The following is a 15,053-nucleotide window of genomic DNA, read 5'->3' on the forward strand; positions in this document are numbered from 1 at the left end:
GCAGCAAGAGAGCGCTGCTCATTGGATACTGCAGGGAATGTGGGCGGAGCAAGACCCTTGACAGAGGAGGGACCTTTTCCTCCTGGGCGGAGGTTGCAGCAGGGACGAGGTTGGGTGGGACGCTGAAATGGCGACGGCTCTGCTAATCTCCTGCGGCCGTACCGCCGTGCTCAAGGTAACCGAGGGTGCAGATCCGAGAGGCGCTTTCGGGCTGGCCGCTCCGTCGCCACAGTGCCGTTTATAATGTTTGTGCCCATGGACAGACCTTGTGTGCGTCAGGATTCGACCTGACGTTTCCGGGTTGTGCAGCTTGAGTCAGTGCATTATTCCTTGGCAGTAAGTTTTGCTGATTTCAGTGGGACTTACTCCCTAGAAGATGGCAGTAGGGCAGGCTTCCTCAGCCTCGGCCCGCCAGATGTTTTTGGCATACAACTCCCATGATCCTTAGCTAGTAGGACCAGTGGTCAGGGATGATGGGAATTGTAGTCCCAAAAACATCTGGAGGGATGAGGTTGAGGAAGCCTGCAGTAGGGTTTTACCTGAAACGTCAAAGCCTGCAGGGTAATGGGCAAACTCTTAGCTGCCTCTTTGATTTTGGCTTCTCATGCTATTATTTATTTATTTATTTTTATTGATATTGAATGGAGGAGGCTGTCACTCAGAGGTAACGCCCAACATTTGCATCCAAAAGATATCAAATTCAGTCTGGCATGTGGATCTCTGGTAGCAAAGCCGGGAAATAACTTTTCCCGAGGCCTTGGAGAATAGGAGAACCACTGTAAATCAGACTAGAGTGTGCTTGGCAGATTACATTTTCATTAATTTAGGGAGAGATATGGAAAAATCACATACCAGTAATTGCTGTTGCCTGTTGCTGTAGTGTTCTACCTCACTGAGGGCTGCTTTGCTGACACCCTAGCCCTCACTCATGGGACAAGTGCTTGCATTTTATTTCTAGAACACGGATTGGATGAACCAGTCCTGATTCCTCCTGGGCCACATAGTGCCTACTGTGATTTTTTGCAATAAATGCAGGTCTAGATGGATTTTCTGGACCCTGACTTGACCAATCAATATATTTCTTACTTTTTAAAGTAAGAGAGTGCATCCTACATTACCTAATGCTGTTTAACAACCCTAACTAGTATAGATCATCTGACTATGTGCTGTTGCTTTTATAACCTTAAGCCTTAAACTTCCCAAGGGGGCTTGGTGGGACCTGCACCCAAAAGAGCCTTATTTGAGTGCCTGTTACCTCCACCTACATTCTGTCTTGGGACTCATGCCAGATGCAGACACTTTACCACCACCCACCACCACCTGTGCTTCAGCAGTAGATTCAAGGGAACCCCCAACTATGAACTCAACACTGTCACACGCACACACGCCGCATGGAGTTCCTTCCATCAGCTTAGGCTAGTGGCCTACTTGCAAACCTATCCAGTAGGGATAACTTGGCTACAGCAATCTATGCTCTGGTAACCTCAAGTCTGGATTGCTGCAATATGTTTTATGTGGGGCTGCCTTTGAAAATGTTCAGAGCTTGAGTTAGTTCAGAATGTGCCTGGCCAACTGGTGATGGATTTGAGGCAACATAAGACATGCCTGCTGGATCAAGCCAGTGGCCAGTGGCGCAGCTATAGTCCAGCATCCTGAGGGAAGCCTGCAAGTTGGACATGAACACAATAGCATTCTGCCCATCTGTGATTCCCAGCAACTGTTATTCAGAGGCATAATGCCTCTGACAGTAGAAACAGAACATAGCCATGAATTTGTCTATAAGAACAGATAATATAACACCTAGTCTGTTCCAACTTCGCTAGCTGCCTGCATGCTTCCAAGCCCAATTCAAAGTGATGGTTTTGACATACAAAGCTCTTTCCTGCTCAGGGCTCCAGTATCTTCTGGAATGCCTCTCCCTATATGAGAGATCTATAGATCTTTCTTTGAGGCTCTTCTCCTGGCCCCCTTCTGAGGGAGGCTAATGACAAAGGAGAGGGCCTTTTCAGTTTTGGCTTTGTATCTGTGGAATTTGCTCCCCACCGAAGCCTTCATTGACATCTTTTTGGCACCAGGCAAAGGCTTAGCTTTTGTCCCAGGATTTTGACAGACTAAGACGATATTGCTTGTTGTTAGTATGCTGCCAAAGCTTCCTGTGGCTATTATGGGGTTGTTGGTTGCTCTGTTTTATGGTATAATATATTTGTGATTTTAGCAGAATTGTAAGTCACTTGGAGTCCTTCGAGTAACAAGCAGTCAACAAACCAAATAATAGAAGTAGTAGTGCAAGTACTGACATGACCTGTTTAACAGGTGCTATAAACTATAGGTTGTTGTGGTGCAGGCTTTAAAGCCTTATAGTTGTATAAGGCTATAAATTCTGCAGTGAGTATTTCTTCAGGTATGTTTAGTGTCTCTTGCCACTTTTAGACTACCAGTAATTTCTTCGCTGGTAAAATAATAAAGTTCCTTACAGCCTAGGTAAAAGACATGGTGACTTTATTAGATGTTAACCTACAGTAATGTAATATTGTACAATGATGCAGAAGGTGTATGTTGTTGTTGTCTTCATTCTCTCCCACCCGTACCCCAAATTGTACATTACATTCACTTGTCAATCAGTTCTGTATTTGGAGCAGGAGAAAGAAGCACACTTCAGTGTGCTAGCACCAAGTTTTAACATTCCACTTAATTGCAAGGCATCCGTAACCATTTCCAGATATAATAATAAAAAAGCATTTATATGCACTGTACCGGTTTCATCTGCACAGAGCTGTGTCAAAATCCTTATTTGAATGTAAAGTCCATTTACTTGTACCAAACTTATGCCCCTTTACGTGAGGCTGGAAAAAACTAGGTATAGTTGTACAGGTGCATAAGCATTTGATATATATGCCTAGGACCTGAAGTAAGAATATTTGTTTGAGAGTAAGGGTGTCTTTTTATATTTCTAAACGTTTGTGCATGTTCTATGTGAATACTTGTTGGTACAAATGGGTATACATGTAGCAACATAGGCTTTTGTTAGTTAAGACAACATTTCAGATTTCATAGTTTTCTTAATTTGCACAGTTTATGCTCTGGAAGGAATTGCAGGGAGTGAGTGGTCTGTTTTATCACAACTGCTGTACATATATGCCTGATTTTTAGTCATATTTGTCTACATTGTGCTTTATACTTTTTGTAGCCTGGGTAATTATAAATGACATTATTAAATCAAGTGTCTTTCTAGTTATTACAGATTTTCTACTTATTTCTAATTCTTACAGACTTTTAAGTTGCAAGCATGGGGGCTTCGAAGTGTACCTCCTGCTGTTTCTCTCTGCACCAAACCAGGGGGTGATAAGAAAGTCTCCAAAAAAAGTAAGGTACCTTTTCTTATTTGTTAATTATGCAAGTTATAAGATGGTTTGCATAACATTTTGTAACAATATTGATCAAAGGTTTGTTAGTTTTAATGGTCTGCAGAATGTTAAGATTCAGACTTTTAAAATTACATCTAGTGGTTGTTACCATATTCTAGGTATTCTGTAGAGGACTTGTATAGCAACTTTTAAAGATTGTATGCCACAGGTTGTTCACCTAAAATATCAAGGTTTATTTCTAAAATAATTGGATTATTCTAACATCTTTTTAAGAGATTAAAACATTCAAAGCAGCAATACTTGCAGCTGTCAACCTATTAAACTCCGTTTAACAAATTCAGTGTAATAGACAGAAGGCAGATATTTTAGGAAAACGCTCTCTATAATTAGCCTTTAGAACAGGAATACTGGACTACAAGTCCCATCATCCCTTATCATTGGCCATGCTAGCTGAGACTGATGGGAGTTGGGAGTCCAACAGCTCCAGGAGGGCCAGGTTCATCTCTGTTGTAGAGTTTAATGATTTCAAACAAATGAATGACAGGAAAACAGAGCACAAGGAAATTAGCCAACCCAATAAAGTTTACGTTTCTCACTACATCAATGCCATTCCCAGCAGCTCATTGTGTTTTTCTTTATTTTTCTTTATTTGCAGTAAATTTACATCACATGCCTTGCCTGTATCTAAAATCATTTCAGGGGAATATTTAACAGCATTACCAGCTCCAATAAATGTAAGGTTATGGTCAGAATGTTGGGAGTCCCTCAGCAGTGTTTTTCTTAGGGAAGATAGAGACAGTGTGTGGGAATAATGATACATGGTTGTTTGTGAAATACATGAGTGGGCTTGTTTTATTAAACACGTTAAGATGTGAAACCTTTGCATGCAGCTTCCAATCTCCATTAAAATAGGTTTCAGAATATATACATATAAAACACATTTGGTTGGAAAATCTCTACTATTGGGTTCCTTGATTGTTTATTAGCAGTTGCTGATAGAATTCTCCATGCATAGTGAACTCAAATTGACCAACGGTAACAAAATCACTTTCTAGTCTGCAGTTTGAGAAGAGTATTGGTACCACTCCTGTAGTCTCATCTGTCATTCTTAAATGTTACTTTAGGGAAATTCAATACCTTAATTTGATTCTCTTTAACACAGTATATTTAAGCTTTTTAATACATTTTCCTTGTTGTATGTTACTGCGCACTGAATTTAGACTGATTGCATACGAACGGCAGGGTCCACACACAATCCAGGCTTGTTTGTGTAATCTTTGTGGTTTTTTTAGTAGCTGTGCTTGGCTAAACTTTCTGTTCTTCCAGACTCTGTTATAACTATTAACTTGTAATTACTAGGGTATCTTAACATACAAAAGAGTATTTAGAGTTTGGAAAGTGCAACAAACCATTGACATGTATCTTTCTTCTTTTAACACTCTTAAAAATTTACTCTTGTTCTGTTAAATGTACATGTCTTTGGGCTGTAAACTCCCTGTCTTGCCTCCTTGAAAGGAATTATTATACGTTTTATTATTCCTGGCTCCTCAAATTCGTTAGAGTGACCTGTAAAAACTGACACAGGAAGAAAACACATCCTGGTTTTTCCCTGGGGCTCCTCATGCTGTGGTGGAGTAGTCTGCATATTCTAGAGATTGAAGAGTGTGCAGTATACTTGTTCTTTTGCACTGATGAAGGAAAACAATTTCTCGTGACTGTCATTCATGGGGAAAAAATGGATTACACAGATGTTGCTTTTCTGATGCTAATGGAATTGAAAATGCTAGTTTGATATCTAGTATTTTCCTCTGACAGGAATGTAAGCACCTTTGTTACTCATACCATCCTTGTGCTTTGCATCCTTAAAAGCTCTGTGAAAACCGCTTTACAATATATCAGTCTGGTTATCAATGACAATGATCATTCTTCAGTTGGAGCAAATTCAGTAGCACTTGAGGAGTATGTGTGGGTGCAAGAATTAAGTGTGGAGAACTGTGGTGCCCTCAGTGTTGCTACTTAGAAAGTAGCTGCAATGTGGCCATTGACTTTTAAGTTACAAGTTTTGTTCAGTCCCTAATTAATTTTCTCAACGCTAACTTCACTTATCAATAATCTGAAAATGAATAATTCTGCTACCATGCTTTAAATACTGTCCTCTTTCCCCCAGTCTTTAATGATGGTCAGTTCTCATTTCCATGTTGATGATTTCATTCTTTCTTAGCTGTCTGAACTTCATAGCATGTATGCTACTCTGGCTTAGTTTTATGCTGTCTTGCTTATTTAATGTCTTTTGGCACTCTATGCTAAGGTTTCTGTTAAGTGCTCTTGGTGCAAGAACAACTTAGAATAGGATTAATTTTACTGTTCCTAAGATCCAAACATACCGATTCCCTGCATTATGATCACATACTTAATTGATTCACATACTTGATTCCAAAATACAACCTTCTGTGATTAATTGGTACTCAGACAATTGGTAACAAATCAAGGAAATGCACCCAGCACATTACAGAGGAGTCAAAAGAAAATGTGGTCCTCCCCTTTTCTTCAAGGAATATTGGGTGCACTTCCTAGATCATATGGGGGGAGTCTTGGCCAGTAAATCTTCCTTCTGTCTCTTAAGGTCTTGCATAAGCACTACATCTTTTTCATTGATGAGTATTTCTAATATTGAACAAGAGGTTGTCATATAATCAATGTATGCAATTCACTGCCACAAGAAATACTGATAGTGGCTTTTAACAAGAATAGATTAATTGCTGTAGGATAGGTCTATAAATGGTGGCTAAACTTGTTGTGTATAAAGGCAGAATGCTTCTGAATGTTAAATACAAAGGAAGGTCCTACTCCAGGAAGCACCACTGAAAGGCAAAATATTCATTCTGCATGATAAACAAATACTGGAAAAGGCAAATGTTTTCTTTTCCATGTAAAACCATAGGAAGATCGCACTCCCAACAGATTATATTGCTAGGTACTTAGATACTGCAGTGCTAAATATACTCTTCACACTGCTAAGTGTGCTCTTCACAATGCACTCGAGGAGATAGGAGAGTGTTTTCATCCACATTTCACAGATGAAATGATGTTCACAGGCAGTGTGGCACAAAGAGGAGGAAATAACCTTCATGTTCCTGTGAGAGAATTCTGCAAGCAAAGGACACTTTTTGACGTTTTTATATGAAATGCAGCGTATAATGGAAACTGAGCTTCCAGACTGGTGTTTATACCAGATAACTTCACAGCTATTAAGTAGAATTCCATATTAATGGGTGTGTTTGAAGTGGTTTATTCCAAAATGATATTGTTCTTTGCCATTTTGTAGATGTAATTGGCACCAAAGGAGTGTGTGAAAACAACAGTTGAATGTTGTTTAAAAGCTGTCTCCTCTTTTCCACAATTTACAGATAAAGGTGAGATAATTAACACTAAACCCGATGTTGCTGTAAAATTAAGAGATGAAGATCTGAGGAAATACTTGGCTAAGAAAACTGTGGTAAAATTTCCTCAGAGAGCAAAGCTTCCTTCTCTTGAGGGACAGTCTGTTGTTTCCTCAACAGCAGGCTTGGGGAAGAAGAAGGGAGATGAAGAGACATCCTCTTCCTCAAGCTCTGAGTCAGATTCCAGCTCTGATTCTGATGAGGAAGATTCTGCCTTCAAAGATACCATAAAAACCAAAGTATCATTTCCAAGTCGAGATCCCCCCTCTTCTGGTGATAGAACGAAGAAAGCAAAGATAAGAAGCGAAAAACACGTTCCCCAAGAGCAGGTCAAAGGCAAAGCAGCCGAGAAGCTCCCTTTTAGTCCTGGATTCACAGAAAGCCCCGCGAAACAAAAGGAGGTGCATCAGACCACAGCCGGTGACAAATTGTTATGGTCAGATTTGTCAAAGTCTGCCACAAACCGAAGACAGGAAGAAGCTCGTTTAAAGAGCACCAACTTTGGAACAAAAGTTGCAGAGAGTCAGAGGCCAACAGACGTAGCTAAGCAGCTGGAGGCATCTCTCCCTGAAGCGTCACCCCTTGGAGCAACTTCAAGTACATTGTCTAGAACTCAGTCAGTGCCTCAACAAAATGCAGCTCAAAATCTGACTTTGCCAAGGCAGGGGGGAAGTGTGGCAAGGGAGGCACAAAAGACTGACATGCAAGGAAGAACTGCTGCTGTGCCACAAGGAGAGGTTTTGGGTGGCAGAGTGCCAGTGGCAGAAACCACAGTGAAGGAGGAGATTGCCCTGGAAGCAGGAGTTCAGACTGAACAACAAAGCACTATACAGGGTATCACTTTATCTTGTTTGTTCTACACTGATGTACTGCGGGGGCTGAGGGCTGTTTATGAGCAAATATCTTGTACTCTTGAGTACTGGCATTGCTAAAAACATTCTGGAATCTCTTCTGCTCTTTTCAAGAGCTTAATGCAGTTGTTTTTGCAGACTTTTCTGCTTTGCTGATGAGTTCTTTGTCTAGTTCTTTGCGCTTCCAGTCATCTTTTCTTTGATTCTCCTGCTTGGCTTTTAGACTGTTGGTGGGAGAAAGCAGTACGTGTTTTCACAGCATTCTTCTGTACCAGTGATTATAACCATCTGAAATACTGAAAGGTGATAAAAGGAAGGGAGGTCCTTCAAAGCCAAATTGAGCCGAGTTCAAATAGGCTGCCTTATCAAAATCGGAATTTTGCTCCACTTTTGCTAGAAGCACAATGAGGCTATTGAGCAATCTATTTTGCAGTCTCCTTCTCTTCCTGCCCAGCACTTGCCCTCAGGCTTAACAGCTGATTTTCTACTGGGACTGTCTGTTCCTCCAGTACTCTCGACTCTTGTCTTTTTCCTCCTTTCACAGTTCTCTTGTAGATGCATAAGCCGGCTCTGCTGTGCTGATGCGATCACAAGGAACAAAGTTAGCTTTGGCACCAGAGGAATGATGGGGATGCTATGCCTTCAGGCTAGCAAAGATATCGCTTCGGAATCCAGCATTAGCAACAAGGGACATTCACAGCACATGCCTTTCTCATATGTTCTCCCCTAGTAATATATCTCTGATACTGGAACTCCCATACACATTTGGTCTTGTAATGTTTGTAGACTATGAGGGAGTCCTTTGGTCTCAAAACACACCCAAACCTCACAAGAAATCAATTCTTGTCTCTCTCTCCCCTCACCCCATCCCAATATGTCAAAGACTGGATAAGTTCACCCATTCAAACCATGTTCTTCATTATGTCCTTCCTCTTCCTGTGTCTTGTATTTTGTACTACACTCATCTTGTTCTTTTTTTTTTTTTACTAAAACATTCTCTCCCCAATAATTTGTCACTCTATAAGGCAGAGAGAAAATAATACTCAAGCCAGTTGAAAGGTGACTTCTACGTGGCATGAAAAGTAAGGAAGCCTACTGGAAGAAACTATTTAATTGAGTGCTAATTTTACACACACCATTACTATGAAGCTTCCCAAATGTTCAGGCTTCTGTGTATCCAGCAGAGGGCAGTGGTGACTAGAAGAAGCATTGTTGAGACTATATATTGAGAATGCTTTGAGCCTTTCGTTTCTACTTGGTTGTAGCCCAGGAAAAATTGAGATAATGGCAATTAAGCGTGGAGGAAGGGAAGGCTGGTGAAACATGAAACCTTAAAGCAGACCGTATTTAATTGTCAAGTTGTAATTCAGTGGAAGTTAGTGGAACCACTTGATGCTGATGTCACTCTAACTAAAAGCCAAATATGGTGTGGGTTTCTGTACAGGGCATAAACATTTTAAAGTCTCTTTGATTTCAGAGGAAAAGGCTGCAACATATGCTGAGTTTTCCCATTGTCAATCAAGTGCTTGGCTATGCACAAAATCTTTTGCCTCTCTAACACTAGGTGCAAGCTTTTCTGCTGTTTCCATTTTCTATGTCCTCCACCTACTGACCAAGGTATAATACAGAGCATAGAGGGGACTCTGTATATCTTAAAATAAAAATAAAAATAATGATCTAAAAATATACACGGCTCATTGTTAAAGGCAGGTGAATGAGAATGCAATGTTGAGTAAAATATTGAGTTATATAAACTAGTTGTGGTCATAATAGTCTCCAATTTCGCAATTTGGGAGATGCTTCCTTAGGAATTTTTATATGTTACAGGCAAAGGAGCACCAGTCTTGTGTTTCATGGCACTGACAGGATTCTTATTGCCCTGCACTGTTTTTGTAGACATTTATTGAAGGATGAACATCTTTTGGATTTTGTGAACTTAGTAAAGAGCTAAATACTCTGAGGGAGGCGAAATGCAAATATCTTTTTAATATAAAATTTATAAAGTTTTAATTAGATTTAGATTCAACAGCAAACCCTCTTTGATTTTGAATACTCCATTGGAAGTAGAAAGTTGTGGAGTAGTTTCAAAATCTGCAAAAATTCAACCATTGAGCCCTTGATCCCAAAGCAGAACATTCATGTGCAGGGGAGATCAGTGCTGTGAGCCCAGAGTGGCTGGGGAAACCCAGCCAGATGGGCAGGGTATTATTATTATTATTATTATTATTATTATTATTATTAGTCTGAGCTGTGCTTTCTTGTTTTTCACAGCAGCACTTCTGCTGCCAGGGAAAGACAGTTTCTTGCCCCTAGCAGTGAGAATGGTTGTGATACAAATCAACAACAAAGCTTGAATTGCACGTGTAGGATAGTCTCACATGCACATGCTCCTGTTTTGAATCTTGGCATTAGTTTTCCTGACTGATAATATTAAAAGAAACAAACTAACCTTCGCAAAATCAGTTGCAGCTAGATGTGTACCTTTTATTTTATGTAACTTAAGGCATTGATTGCTACATGTTCAAATTCAAGTTATGTTTAATATAGTATATTTTTGATTTCTCATAAAATATCAGTGGTTAGCTGCTGTTTCCAGTGACAGAGAAATCTCCATGAAATCTGACTCGGCCAGAAATAACTTGGTGTTTATTTTATCTCTGAATTCACAAGTATATTTTCTCCTCATAGAGGCCGAGCCGCCAGCTGAAACTGCTCCAGAAACATTTGACATGTCTACCTACAAGAATCTGCAACACCATGATTATACATCATACACCTTTGTGGATTATGACGTTCAGCTTGCAAAATTCAGGCTGCCTCAGCCATCCTCTGGGAGAGTATCTCCACGACATTGAATTAAATGCAGAAATGCACAAACAAATTAATTCTGACAATGAAGGAATATCCATGCTACAATTAAAGTGCTGCAAATGAGTTTGCTGGCTGTCAGTTTTTTAAACACATGGAGCCCCTTTGAGAAGTTACATAATCAGGTTCTAGTTCTAACAATAATCTCCCACTGTGTATTCTCAGTGGCACACTTGCATTTTATCGAAAAAACCCCTGCCTATGAAATCCATTCAAATCACCTATCAATTGAGACTAAACTCAAATACAGTCATACCTCGGGTTAAAGTCACTTCAGATTGAGCGTTTTCAGGTTACGCTCCACGGCGACCCGGGAGTAACAGAACGTGTTACTTCCAGGTTTCGCCACTCGCGCATGTGCAGATGCTCAAAATAACGTCCCGCGCATGCGAAGAAGCGGCAAATCGCAGCCCGTGCACGCGCAGACACAGGTTGTGTTCTGCTCAGGATTCGAACGGGGCTCCGGAACAGATCCCGTTCGCATCCAGAGGTACCACTGCAAATAATACTGCATTTTCAATACAGCTAAGTTCCAGTTTATGCAGGGAGTTTTGTTCTGAGGAATCGTGCATTTATGTGAAATGCATATATTTGAAACACTATCTAAAAAGCCTGCAAACACCCCTCTAAACTTCTGGAAACCCTTGAAAAACCTCTTTTAAAACTCCATTTTCATTTTTTCTTTAAAAAAAATTAATATAATGAAACTTCTTTTGCTTGTGTTTAGAAATATGTAGACCAAGATGAATATGAAGTTAGCTAGTTGACTCTGCTAGCCACATATAGCTTTAGGTAGCTATAACTCTGGCCTAGTGGGACTAATTTGAAGTGTTTCATTACTAGTTGAAAGCAAACAAGATGCCATATGTGAGCTGACTCCAGGCTTAGGCTGCAATCCTAACTAGGCATACTCTGATATACATCCCATAGAATTCAGTGGGGTTAGGACTGCAGCTTTATTCAAGCTTAGAGTAGACCTGTTGAAATTTGTGGGACAAGTTGATTGTGACTAACTGAAGTCCAATTGATTTTAGAGGGTCAATCAATCAATTAATCTTTATTGCAGTCAAAGACCAGAGAGCAACGTTAACAGCAACAACATATACCACATCATAGCTGTCAACTTTCCCCCCTTTTTAAGGGAAATCCCCTTATTCCGAATAGGATTCCTCGCAAGAAAAGGGAAAAGTTGACAGCTATGTACCACATCTGCATGAAAAAGCAGTTCTACATTAAGCATGGCTAACTCTGGATCCAACTTGCATATGTCTACAACTGTTCATGTGTCAGCAAGTGAATAAGATGCATTATGTGTTGAGAGAGATGAACATAATTTTAGAGCTGTGTTCCTTTAGCATTCAAATTTTATATCTCTACTTTGCCTTTCTCCTGCCCCCCCAATGCCTGAGGTAACTTAAACAACGGACATGTTTGTTTGTGTCTCATTGTTCCACGTTGTACAAACTATTGTTAAAACTGGAATTAGCTTGCATGCTCCAATTCTGCACATTTGGGAGAAGGAGTTCAGAAGCTTCCAGTTTTGTCTAACACTGGTTTATTGCTTCATTTGGACCAATAAAATGTGGTTAACATTAACAATAGTTCTTTTCAAATCAGCCAACTTCAAACCATAGCTACTACATTGGTTTGTTTTAAATTTCCCATAGTTGAGATTAACCGCAGTACTTTGTCCAAATAACGTGGCAAGCTATGATTAATTAAAAGCAGAAATGAAAGCATCTGAAGTCCTCCCAGAAACACAGAAGAACAAAAAGGAAGTAGAGTCCAGACTGAAAGATCTGTGCAGCTCTTTAATGCGTGTTCACAACACATTAAATTATGGTTTAGTGTGATGTGCAAGCCATGCCAATGTTAAATATAATTAAAAACAAATTTTATTGCTGTGGGTTGTATCAGATGACACTAAGGCTTTTGTCACTGGAACTGGGTTGAAACAATTAATTAGAGACGACTTCTTCCCCTTGCAATCTCTCCCCCAAATCTGCTCAAGAGGGTTGAGGGACTCTCCAGAGCAGATTTAGAAGGAGTGCAAGAGGGAATTGCCCAAAATACTGTGTCTGATGAAGCAACCACAAAACCTCCAACACAGCGGGCAAAAATAAGTCATTTATTAACATTTCTATCCTTCTTTTGCCTAAAAAAATCTCACTGTACCTTAAAGAGGTCAAGGACATAGAGGGACAAGAAGAGCTTAATAACAAGGGGGATCTGTAACGGCCTTTGTTTCTCATATTAGAAGTTTTCCAAGAGCAAGATTAAGCAAACTGAGGGCTGTACAGCTTCTTCCTTCCAAGGCTTAGGAATGTTCCTGGACCATTGGTCCTTAAGTCTTAAAAATCCCCTTGGTTTTTTGTTTTTTTAATTTAGACTCTGTAAGCACCTGTTGGAGTTCTGGACTTATACTAAAAATAGATGCCATTTTAAATAGAAGTTTGGCTGGGTATCTTTGTGCCTTTTAAAACTATCTATAAAACAGGCACCCTTTTTGTTCCTCTCTCTGAGATTTGGCAGGTCTTTTCCCTTGGAGGGCAGTAGAATGAATACCTTTAAAAGTTGTGTAGATTGGTATTTTCCATCCAAACTTGCCAGCAGCAAGAAAGTGTCTGGATCTTCCATCAAAATCAGTGGGTAATAAATAGGATTGACCAGATGGGGAAAACTTGACATAAAATGAATGTCGTTCTAATTAATTAAAAGTAAAACAACAGAATGTTATTAAAGAAGAAAATAGAGTGGAAAACACACACAGCTTCATTGCCACCTTCCCCCAATTGACATGCCTCACTATGTTCATGTGTGTATGAAATTTAAAGTAGCCTCTGGTGATTGTTAATCCTCCTGGGCCAAACTTGCTTTCAGCCTTCTTCATCTATTTTATGTAAGAGCAGTTTACCAACATGAATTAATATTCATTTATATTAAACATTTGTGTGTTTCAGCAAAACTACTGTCTGCTGCACTACTGCCTGAACAAGACACTACTATGTCTACAAAATACACAAGTGTCAAAAATTCACAATGTTCCTTAACATGAACAGCTCAGTCGGCTAGAGCATGGTGCTGATAATGCCCAGGTCGCAGGTTCAATCCCCGTATGGGACAGCTGCATATTCCTGCATCGCAGGGGTTTGGATTAGATGATCCTCAGGGTCCCTTCCAACTCTACGATTCTATTATTCTTTGAAAGGCAATGTTGCTGCAATAAATTCAACTCCAGGGTAACAAAGCAGCCAAAAGATACTGAGAAAAATAATGGGATATGTCCAAATATCACATTGATTGATTGTCCCTTTCCAGAGCTTTCTGAACAGCTGCACTGCTTGACAATCTTACTGCCAACATTACTACAGCTCTGTGACACCACTGCACACCCAGGAATCTCCAAAGCATTAAATCTTCACACTTTGATGGCCCGGATTCTAATACCACCCGTGCAATGCTCCATATTAGATTTTTCAATTATGTCGCTTAATTTCTAAAGTGATGCATTGGTCCAAAGTCCTATTAGAGGACATCCTTGCTGCTCGAGTAAGCCGTACATAATGTTAATGTACTTTTCATTTTTATTACATACATTTTGCCACTTGTTTTAGGATTAGAAAAAAATATATATGTATGCTTTGGTTTTATATCACACCAAGGAAAATGAATTGCCAGTAAAAGCAAGCAATTTGGGCTCTATATGCACACAGGAAGCTTACTGAGTAGGAAAACAATTTCCTAGACTTACTTTCCAATTGCAAGCAGACTTTAATTGCCTTCTGTTCGAAGTAGACTTTAAAATGTCTTGTAATCTTGCATAGGCAGCTGATGGATTCAGTCTGATGTTTTGAGCGATAGTGAGAGCATTATTGAAATGCAGTAATTAAGATAAAAACTACAAGCTTCCCTATTTTCATACTTAATTCAAAATTAATCAAAATAACAAAAGAAATTAGGAATGGTTTTGCAGCTGTTGATTTGACTGCCTGGGTTTCCACTCCTTTTTCTCTCCCCATCTGTTGTCTATTGCCATACCCACAAAATAGAAGCTATTTTGAGGTAGGAAACTTTTTCTTACATCTTTAGTCCCATTACAATAAATGTAATTGGGACTTTTAAAGATTAGTGTAATTATACAGAGACAGTGCTTGCACCTCATGAGAATATTAAAACTAAAGTTTTTCTATAACGGATAGATTGCCAAAACATGGTACACACTCAATTCAAAACATGATTAGAGAAGTCTGAAAATGAATTCTATCTACCCTCGTCTGCCCAAAGGTTGAAGCTATGTTATAAACTTAAGCCAGGGATGGGGAACCTGTGGCCCTCCAGATGTTTGGGGGGCCACATCGCCATTATTCCTGACCATTTGCCATGGTGCCTGTGGCTGATGTAAGGCGGAGTCCAATGAAATCTGCAGGGCCACAGCTTCCCTATTCCTGACTTGGGCTGGCCGCCCAGTAATTCCCCCCAGAACCATGATAACAATAGTTCTGGGAGCATGGTGGGGCTTAGAGATTGAT

At 39.9% G+C, this 15,053-nt stretch overlaps 1 protein-coding gene across 1 annotated transcript; it reads left to right on the top strand.

The window, feature by feature from the left end:
* Positions 1-18: 18 nt before the first annotated feature.
* On the top strand, positions 19-10,590 carry NDUFV3 (NADH:ubiquinone oxidoreductase subunit V3). Its single transcript, XM_082219892.1, has 4 exons — positions 19-175; positions 3,270-3,363; positions 6,773-7,639; positions 10,345-10,590. The coding sequence occupies exons 1-4, from the start codon at positions 128-130 to the stop codon at positions 10,509-10,511; spliced, it is 1,176 nt and encodes a 391-aa protein (XP_082076018.1). The 5' UTR covers positions 19-127; the 3' UTR covers positions 10,512-10,590.
* The last annotated feature ends 4,463 nt before the right edge of the window (positions 10,591-15,053 follow it).

This window comes from Podarcis vaucheri, assembly GCF_965113315.1.
Source record: "Podarcis vaucheri genome assembly, chromosome: 4".
NCBI classification, from domain to species: domain Eukaryota; kingdom Metazoa; phylum Chordata; class Lepidosauria; order Squamata; family Lacertidae; genus Podarcis; species Podarcis vaucheri.